We start from the raw sequence: 10,646 nt of genomic DNA, 5'->3' as shown, positions 1-10,646 counted from the left end.
TCATTGTATTTGCCTGCAAATACTTTTTCCATTAATTAATGTATTCACTTTACTTCCCAATCACTGTCCCCATTCCTGATCCTCCTCTCAGAGAGTCCCTCTACCCATGCCTGTCCCCTTCTTTGAGAAACTGGGGCCCTCCTGGGTATTCCCCTACATGGCCCAACAAATTTCTACATGGTTAGACATTCTCTATCTCTGTCTCTCTCTCTCTCTCTGAGGCTAGGCAAAGCAGCCCAGAGAGAATCCAGAGAAATGGATTCTAGAGACAGCGAGCTTTAGGGACAACCCCAGCTCCAGCTGTTGGAGGCCCCAAATGGAGACTGAGCTGCATATATGCTGGGGGCCTCTGTCCAGCCTGTGTAAGCCCTTTGCTTGGTGGCTCATTTCTGAGAGCACCTCAATGGCCCAGGTTAGATGACTCTTGGTTTTCCTGTGGAGTTCCAATCCCAGTCAGGGCCTTCCATCCTCCCCCTCCTCCAACTCTTCAATTACAGTCCCCAAGCTCTGTCCAATGTTTGGCTCTGTGTCCCTGCATCTCTTTCAGTCAGCTACTGGGTGGAGCCTCTCAGAGGACAGTTATGCTAGGCTCCTGTCTGCAAGCATAATAGAGTGTAATCGATAGTGTTTGCCCATAGGATGGGTCTCAAGTTGGGCTGGTTACTGGTAGACCATGTCCTCAATTTCTGGTCCATCTTTGGCCCTCTTTTTTTAGGCCAGCCAAATTTTGAGTCAAAAGCATGTAGGTGAATTGGTATCCTTATCCCTCTACTGGAGGTCCTATTTTGGTACAGGAGGCAGCTTCTTCAGGCTCTCTCCTATATATTCCCAATGCTATGAATCTCAACTAAGGTTATGCACAGTGATTCCTGGGAGCCTCCCCCATCCAGGTCTCTAGCATGTCCTAGAGATGCCTCCCACCCCCATCCTAGCCAGCTACAGATTTCTATTCATGCTCCTGGAACATTCTCTCTTGTCTCTCCCATACCTGATCCTGAACCATTTCCTTCACTGTCCCCTCTCTCAGCCAGTTCTCCAGTCCCTCTGCCTCCTATGACTATTTTATCTTCCCCTTCAAATGAAATTCAATCATCCTTGCTTGGGCCTTCCTTCTTGTTTTGTTTCTTTGTGTCTATGGAGTATATCATATGTTTATTGTGAAAATCCCTTTCAAAAGTTTCATAGGCTAAGTAAAACTTGGCCAATTATGTGGTAAAAATTGAAGGTGAGTGAATCCCTACTATATCATGGTGAGGAAACCAAGGTTGTAACAAGAGGAAAAGAAAATGCCACAAAAGAGAGTACTGCTAATCTTGGGGTTACTCCCAAAATTTTGTATTTTTTTAAAATTTATGTATTTTATATGAGTACACTATAACTGTCTTCAGACACACCAGAAGAGGGCATCTGATCTCATTACAGATGATTGTGAGCTATCATGTGGTTGCTGTGGAACTCAGGACCTCTGGAAGAGCAGTCAGTGCTCTTAACCACTAAGCCATCTCTCCAGCCTTTGTATTATTTTTAATGCAGCACAGAGCATGTTTTTGTCTTTCTGCACTTAGCTTGGTCCACTTCTGACCCTCTAATGTGTTGTAAAACAGCCAAGAAGGCCCACAGAAGCAGCTAAAATGATGAAACTACGTGATCTTGGATTTTCAACCTAAAAAAGAAAATGCCATCACAGATCCTCACAGACTACTATCAGCCCATGGGTTTATGTCTAATAAATACTCAAATATTTGTTGTTAAAGTCATATTTAACATTGCCTGTATTCATATGTATAATGCATGACTTCGTATGTCTCTATGTATTATAATTTTGTATAAAACTGGAAATACTATAAAAAACATTTGACATCTACTTTTTTTCAATGAGATAAATTCACATGAAAAAAGGCATTCCCCAAAATGATTCCTTGTGGTTTTTTCCACATTTGATTTTTCTACAATTAACCTGGGACTCAAGGGAGTCTTCTCTTCTGTATGAATGTGCTGATAAAGGGCTAATCACTCAAATCTGAAAGATTCTCTGTATTCATAAAATGAATTACCAATAATGAGCTCTTGGTAATATAATGAAAACAAATCACAGTTGGGAAGACTAAACATTACACATTTATTTCTCACTAATGCACCAGATACATGGCACAAAGATAAAGGTTAAAGACCTGTTTTCATCAAACAATTCTTAGCTGGGCAGTGGTAGTGCACGACTGTAATCCCAGCACTCTGGGAGTCTGGGAGTTTTCTGAGTTCAAGCCCAGCCTGATCTACAGAGTGAGCTCCAGGACAGCCAGAGCTATACAGAGAAACCTTGTCTCAGAAAAAAACAAATCCAAAAAAAAAAAAAAAAAAAAAAACAAAAAAACAAAAAACAAAAAAACAAAAAAACCCCAAACAATTATTAACTTGCAGGAACTTTCTCCTACCATCTTTTACGAAGATGTCCTTAGGGTCATGAGCACCTCACTCTGACATGACAAAGAAACTGAAAACCACTACCTGCAATTTTTCAGGCTGCGGAGTCTAGTACTACTCACCACTTGCGTTCAGAGTCTCTCAGCAGAGTGCATTTAATTTGTGATGGCCACAAGCAAAAGCTGAAAGTTGCAACCTATTTCCAGAGATAAGAAAATAGTCTCTGGAGCACACGTAATTACTCTGCTAATATACCCAGTATTATTTCTTTATATACATTTTGTGATGTATGTCAAAGATTGGTTTCTTTTGTTGGTGTTGGTTTTTAATTTTTTTAACTTATACACTTTACATCCCACTCACCACCCCCCTCCAGGTCACCTCCTCCCACAATCCTTCCTCCATCACCTCATCCTGCTCTCCTCTGAGTGGGTGGGAGACCCCTCGGTATACCTCCCCAAACCCTGGCACTTCAAGTCTCCGCACAACTAGGCACTTCCTCTCCCACTGAGGCCAGACAAGGCAGTCCAGTTAGGAGAACATATCCCGAGTACAGGCAACAGGTTTTGGGATAGCCCCTGCTCCAGGTATCCAGGACCCACATGAAGACCAAGCTGCTCATCTGCTACATATGGCAGGGAGGCCTAGGTCCAGCCTGTGTATGTTCTTTGGTTGATGGTTCAGACTCTGAGGACCCCAAGGGTCCAGATTAGTTGGCTCTGTTAGTCTTCCTGTGGAGTTCCTATCCCCTTCTGCCCCCATAATCATTCCTCCTCTTCTTCTATAAGAGTCCCCAAGCTCCACCCACTGTTTGACTATGGGTGTCTGTCTCTGTCTGAGTCAGTTGCTCAGTGGAGCCTCTCAGAGGACAACTTGCTCCTGTCTGCAAGCATAAGAGAATCATCAATAATGTTAGGGACTAGTACTTGCCACATAGCACAGTACCTGGACCGCCTAGCCATACTAATGAGGCATCTCAATAACCTTAGCCTTCAGCCAATGACCTTCTCTTCCTGGATATTCTCACATTATCCCCCAACATTACATAATCCCTCGTTTACCCAGAATAAAGCCTATGTGCTCACATCCACCCCCAGTAAAGCAATACAAACAAGCTAAGATCATCTCAGAGAGCTTCTTCATTAATGATCACCTCAGGGAAGGTCTTCACCTAAAAGGAGCCATAACACTAAGACTCCTGAAGAAGACCTCTCTCCTCTGCCCCTCTGTCACTAGCTCCAAACCAGACTAAGTTCCTTCCTCCCCTGCACTATTTTGACCCTTCCAGCCTGACATGCAGCAATGTCTGACACCTCAAGAGGAACACAGACTGCAAAGCCCTGTCCTTGACTTCACCTTGTCTTCCACAAGCCAGTGTACTGGCTGATGCACACCTCCACACGAGAGGCAGAACATGGACCACATCCACGTCCATTCCTAACATAGCTCCCCATGTCGGTGAGTTCTCTGATGCCTGCTTAGGTTTGATTTCTGTGAAAAGGTTTTTCTACAAACATTACATTCATAAGGTTTCTCCCCAGAATGAATCAACTCATGTACAATGAGGTATGATTTGTAGCCAAACATTTTTCCACACTGAATGCATTCATAGGGCTTTTCACCTGTGTGGATTCTGTGATGCTTACTGAGGACTAACTTCCACTGAAACGTTTTCCCACATTTATTACATTCATAGGGTTTTTCACCTGTGTGAATTATCTGGTGCTTGTTGAGATATGACTTGTTTTGAAATGCTTTCCCACACTCTTTACAATCATATGGTTTCTCACCTGTGTGAACCTTCTGGTGAGTTTTGAGGTATGACTTATTTTGAAAGGCTTTTCCACATTCTTTACATTTATGTAATTTCTCACTGTTGTGGATCCTCTGATGCCTCCTGAGGTCTGACTTCTGGTAAAAGGCTTTTCCACACTCACTGCACACATAGGGCTTCTCGCCATTGTGAATTCTATGATGCACGTTGAAGTATGACCTGTTATGGAAGGTTTTCCCACATTTCTCACACTCATACGGTTTATCACTCTTGTGAGTTCCCTGATGCATTCTGAGGTACGACCTCTTTAGAAAGGCTCTTCCACATTCTTTACACTCGTATGGTTTCTCCTCAGTATGAGTTCTCTGGTGCGTTTTGAGGTACCACTTATGTTGGAAGGCTTTACCACACTCATAGCATTCAAAGGGTTTCTCTCCGGTGTGAGATCTCTCATGTACAATGAGAGCTGACTTTTGTCTGAAGGTTTTACCACATTCACTACATCCATAGGGCTTTTCTCCAGTGTGAATTCTCTGATGAATAGTAAGGGAAGATTTAGTGCTAAAAGGTTTCTCACACTGGATACATATATGGTCTTTTTTCTGGTTATGTGTTCTCTGATATACTATAAGGTCTAATTCACTGGTAAAGGTTTTCCTACTTTCAAGGTATTTACAAGATTTTCTCACTGAGTTTGTTGCTTGGTGTTTAGTGAGGTTACACTTCTTACTGAAAGTTGCCTTCCCTATCTTAGCCATGACATCTGACTGAACAGAAACTTGCTCACACTCATTATGCTTACAAGAAGTCAGTCCCATTTGAAGTCTCTTAGATGGAGTAACTTTTTTCAATAGTTTTCCCTCCTTTGTATCTTTCCTTTCTCCAATATATTCAAATTCCTGCTGTCCAGTTAGAATCTTAGAATGCTGACCCAACTGCACAGGACATCTGATGGATTTCCCTGCTACACAACAGCCATTATATTGCTCTCCAGCACACAATCCATGAGGTTCCAAAGAGAGATGTGTATTCAGATATCCATTCAACTCCTCAGGCTTCACTCCTGAACAGTTTCTATTACTTACAACAAAACTTGAAATATTCATGGAGTAAAAATAAAAAGTGTTTTCTAATCCCTCTGCTTCCTCAGTTACTTTATTTGGGCTGTTGGAGGTAACTTGCCACAAATGTCTCTCTCTACTCTTCTGGTTAGTTTCAATTATGCCATCCACACTGCAGAAGACTAAAAATACAAACAAACAAACAAACAAACAAAAGAACTTTCTATAAATTATTTTAAGAGTTTCTAATGGGATTCTCATGTTTATGAAAAAAACAATTTCTAGCCTACTAGCACATACTGTTATTAAGATCAGAGTAAGTACTAGCTTATAAACTTTAGCTTACTCCTTTAATTTAACATACTGAAATACACTGGTAAGTTTCCTAGTATTAACGTATTAGTAAAGTATTGTTTCATTTTATTTTTGTGAAGAAGTATTTTGTTAAAATATCCACCAATTACTAGGTATAGTTTTCCACTCAGAGAATGGTTACATTTTTTACAATGTTCTAGTCACATATATACTTTAATATATGATGGTAATGACCTTTTCTTTCTGTCATTCTCTTTATTCTGGTCTAAAAGAGGCAATAATTTCTAGGACATCCTCTTTGCAGATTCTGAGCAAACTCTGATAGGCTACTTCCTAGGTTTCCATTATGGCCACGAATTTGCATCTTGTATGCTTAGAGTTATTACAAATGACAACAGACTGTGAGTATTTCAAACCTGAAATTTCTTCCTTTCTACTTCCACCCAAAACATTCCAGTTTGAGGGCTCAATTGAACAACATGTCCTGTTCTTTTCTGAACCAAAATAAATACAAGGAAACTCCTGTTTACCATTCTGGGAAAAACATGCATGCTGTACATCTTCTCTAAAATATGTGGCTACTTGTGATAATGATGAGCCCTAACATTTGCCTCCAAAGTGGTGATGCATGCACCAGTATCTAGTAATTCATCAATTCTCAAGGATGTTGGCACGTTTCAGAGACTTGACTTCTCTAAGTTTCATAAAAAGTAGCTTCTACAATTCCTCATTATCTTTGTTGCTTTAGAATGAGAGAAGAAAAATTAAACAAGTGCTACATTTAAATTACAACCCTCATCCAAAAAGAAGAAGAAGAAGAAGAAGAAGAAGAAGAAGAAGAAGAAGAAGAAGAAGAAGAAGAAGAAGAAGAAGCAGCTTGAGTCCTTCAACTTGAAAACTTATCTCTTGGGGCTGGAGAGACAGCTCAGTAGTTACAAGAACTGCTGCTTTTCTGAAGGTCCTGAGTGCAAATCCCAGAAACCACATGGTAGCTCACAACCACCTGTAATAAGATCCAATGCCCTCTTCTAGGCTACAGTGTACTTACATATAATAAATAAATAAATTTTTAAAAGAAAAAAAAAACCTAGGCAGTGGTGGCCCATGCCTTTAATCCCAGCACTGGGGAGGCAGAGGCAGGTGAATTTCTGAGTTCAAGGCCAGCCTGGTCTACAGAGTGAATTCTAGGACAGCCAAGGCTACACAAAGAAATCCTGCCTCAAAAAACCAAAAAGAAAAAGAAAAAAAACAAAGAAAGAAAGAAAGAAAGAAAGAAAGAAAAAAGAAAGAAAGAAAGAAAGAAAAAAAGAAAAAGAAAGAGAAAAAAAGAAAGAATGAAAAAGAAAAAAACTTGTCTCACTTCTCTTTGCAACGAAAAAGCTCTTGATTCTTTCTGAAATGGAAACGCCCCTTCCTATGGGTTCTCCTTATCATTTCTTACATCATAGCTCACAGCCTAACTTCTAAATCTGTTTCTATATTATCTCATCAACTTCGTAAGTGAAATACTCTATAACTTTAAACACTCACTATACTCTGGTTCAACATTACATATACTTGTTTGTGATTCCTCAGTACAAATAAACTTATTTGTCTTTGTTGAAATTAATTCCATGAAGTAAGGACATTACTTTTAGATTTTTGTTTTGTTTTGTTTTGGTTTTTGAGACAGGGTTTCTCTGTGGAGTCCTGGCTGTCCTGGAACTCACTCTGTACACCACACTGGACTCCAGAAATCCACCTGCCTCTGCCCCCTGAGTACTGGGATTGAAGGTGTGCGCCACCACCGCCTAGCTACTTTTACATTTTTATTTATATAAAATATATATAAGAACCAGCATTGAAATCTGCCTCATTAAACTGTGCTAAAACAAAAACAAGCACATGAAATATGTCTGAAAACAAAATCCCCATGAGTCTGGAGTGCAAGAGGCAAGTGAAGCTATGAAAAAGAAAAAGTAGCAGAAAAAAACATCAAATTACAGAAGTCAAGATAGATGGGGGGCTGGGGGAGGGTCTAAAATATTTCATCAAATTGAAATGCAGGAACAGATGCAAGAGAACTAACTCTCCTTGCAGACTACATAACAAACACGTTTGAGCCCTCAGATACAGAACTGGGGGATAAACTGATGATATAGCCAACCTTTGTTATACACAGTTTCCCATCCATATGGACCAACAACCAACCTGGCAGAGTCTTGTTTGCAGGTTCTTCTGCTGTCCATGGCTCCTCTCCCTGTTCCAATTTGAAGATCAACTCAGGTTTAGGGATGCATTGCCCTGTTAATAGGAAATAATATAGGACTTGGAAAAATTCTGCTAATAAGAAAGAGAAAACCAGGTTTTAATATCTAGGCAACAAAAGTGCAAATGTGGACCTTTCACTAGAGAGCAGTGAATAATCATACAAGGCCTAGAACCTTAGCCCTCAAACTTATAAGTGCAGGGAAGGTGCTTGCTCTGAGACTTACCCAGTGAGAGCCAGCTACTATACATCTCCAGCATCACACTCCTGTACAGCATCTTCTGAGCATTGTTGAGATTTTGCCACTCCTCCCAGGTGAACGTGACAGTGACATCCTCAAATGACACCAAATCCTGTAACAACACATTTCTCCTCAATCAATTTACTCCAACCTTGTAAAAAGAAACCTGAAGATCAGCTTCTCTTAAGGGGTAGAAGGCTCTCATGTGTATTTTACATTATAATATACCTTGTTTATATAGTATAAAAAAGTAAAAAAAAATCCTGATGTTATTGATTAATTTACTACCTGATAATGTTAAAATAAAACCTTTACTGTTGGTGTAAGAGAACCCAGACTACTCAGTTAACCAGGCCTTAATCAGATATGACTGCAGGTGAACATAAACATACCCACGCCTCGTTCTACCTCCTAGGAGTTGGAGGCAGCCTGACTAATGTCATGTTGTATGGGTTGTGCAATAATAATTTCCATTATCTTGTGTAAATGAATTATCTTTAATATAAGTTTCATCTGTGAATTAATCCAGTAGCTGTATTTCTTTACTTTATACTATTTCTCAATAATCACTCAGAAAAATCAGTATTTCTTTAAATCTGCACCTTAATAGCTGATGTCTCACTATTCTCTATTCTGTCCAGCCATTGGGTGATCATCTTTTATTATCAGGCAGAGAATAAATGGTAAGAATTGTTTACAGAAACTTGACACAGAACATTCTTAGTATAAGCATTTTTGTGCTGTGTCATGATTGAAACAAGGGCAAAGAAATTTGCATTTGAATTACACAAGGGTAAACTTTACACATTGTACAGAAACATTATGTCTACATTTCCCCCTTTTGTCTAATAAAAGGCTCTTTCCTTATAATAATAAACAACACACAGCAGGAACAATTATGAAACAATTATAAAAATATTACGTAAGAGTTACATTGAAAGAGTCTGGTCTATTTGCATTTGGAAACTCATAAAGTATGTTATTTCATACCTTACACAGTGATAAAGACTTAAATAGCCCAAGAAAATTATCAGCTGAGGATGAAAAAGAGTTGGCTTTGACAGAGAAGAAACTATAGAATACACAGCTAGATCATTACCCAAGAACACCTGCATCCCGGCTATCATCCCTTCTACTCATTCTCCCACAGGAATTCTTACGCAAAGGGAAGATTTTAACCTTAGAATAGATATTTTAGTACACAAACAGAGTAAAAAAATAAAAACCTATACAGAAAAGGTTTCCGAATTGATTCTAAACGGAAAATTCTGACTTTGTCAACTCTCTGGAATGGATCCACCTGAGATTGTGGCACCTTTTACCAATGCTGAGATTGCCTCACTATGGGCACAAGATGAACTTTGACAAAGAGCCTGAAGTAATTTTTAGAAGAAATTAACAACAAATACTCAAAAAGCAAGTGGCTTCAATTTGTAAAAAGAACTAATTGGATTTTCCCTTGTATAATAAAAAGAATTCCACAAATCGGCAACCAACAAATTGGGAAAAGATCTTCACCAATCCTACATCAGATAGAGGGCTAATATCCAATATATATAAAGAACTCAAGAAGTTAGACTCCAGAAAACCAAACAACCCTATTAAAAAATGGGGTACAGAGTTAAACAAAGAACTCTCACCTGAAGAACTTCGGATGGCGGAGAAACATCTTTAAAAATGCTCAACTTCATTAGTCATTAGGGAAATGCAAATCAAAACAACCCTGAGATTTCACCTTACACCAGTCAGAATGGCTAAGATTAAAAATTCAGGAGACAGCAGGTGTTGGAGAGGATGTGGAGAAAGAGGAACACTCCTCCACTGCTGGTGGGGTTGCAAATTGGTACAACCACTCTAGAAATCAGTCTGGCAGTTCCTCCGAAAACTGGGCACCTCACTTCCAGAAGATCCTGCTATACCACTCCTGGGCATATACCCAAAAGATTCCCCAGCATGTAAGAAGGATACATGTTCCACTATATTCATAGCAGCCCTATTTATAATTGCCAGAAGTTTGAAAGAACCCAGGTATCCCTCAACAGAAGAGTGGATGCAAAAATGTGGTATATCTACACAATGGAGTACTATTCAGCCATTAGAAACAATGAATTCATGAAATTCTTAGGCAAATGGATGGAGCTGGAGAACATCATACTAAGTGAGGTAACCTAGACTCAAAAGATTAATCATGGTATGCACTCACTAATAAGTGGATATTAACCTAGAAAACTGGAATACCCAAAACATAATCCACACACCAAATGAGGTACATGAAGAATGGGAGGAGTGGCCCCTTGTTCTGGAAAGACTCAGTGAAACAGTATAGAGCAAAATCAGAACAGGGAAGTGGGAAGGGTTGGGTGGGAAAACAGGGGGAGGGAAGGGGAGTGATGGGACTTTCGGGGAGTGGGGTCCAGAAAAGGGGAAATCATTTGAATTGTAAATAAATATATCAATAAAAAAAGAAATGAAAAAAAAAAGAATTCCAATTTCTGGAGCACTTACAATTTACACTGATGCAAATAAATCAGGAAAGGCAGGATATAAGTCAGAAGATATAAATAAGGTGGTTAAAAATCCTTATGA

The 10,646-nt window shown here is 39.5% G+C and overlaps 1 protein-coding gene across 1 annotated transcript in view; it reads right to left on the bottom strand.

The window, feature by feature from the left end:
* Positions 1–3,858: 3,858 nt before the first annotated feature.
* The window catches only part of LOC127689677 (zinc finger protein ZFP2-like), a 74,502-nt gene continuing 67,714 nt past the window's right edge, over positions 3,859–10,646 (bottom strand). Inside the window, exons 3-5 of the mRNA XM_052189333.1 lie at positions 8,046–8,172; positions 7,762–7,854; positions 3,859–5,438 (exon numbers count right to left, since the gene is read on the bottom strand). Coding sequence (XP_052045293.1) covers positions 3,859–5,438; positions 7,762–7,854; positions 8,046–8,172 — 1,800 coding nt within the window. The remainder of the gene's footprint in view (positions 5,439–7,761; positions 7,855–8,045; positions 8,173–10,646) is intronic.

This window comes from Apodemus sylvaticus, chromosome 7, assembly GCF_947179515.1.
Source record: "Apodemus sylvaticus chromosome 7, mApoSyl1.1, whole genome shotgun sequence".
Taxonomy (NCBI): domain Eukaryota; kingdom Metazoa; phylum Chordata; class Mammalia; order Rodentia; family Muridae; genus Apodemus; species Apodemus sylvaticus.
The sequence above is the reverse complement of the archived record's forward strand: the minus strand, read 5'-3'. Positions and strand labels throughout refer to the sequence as shown.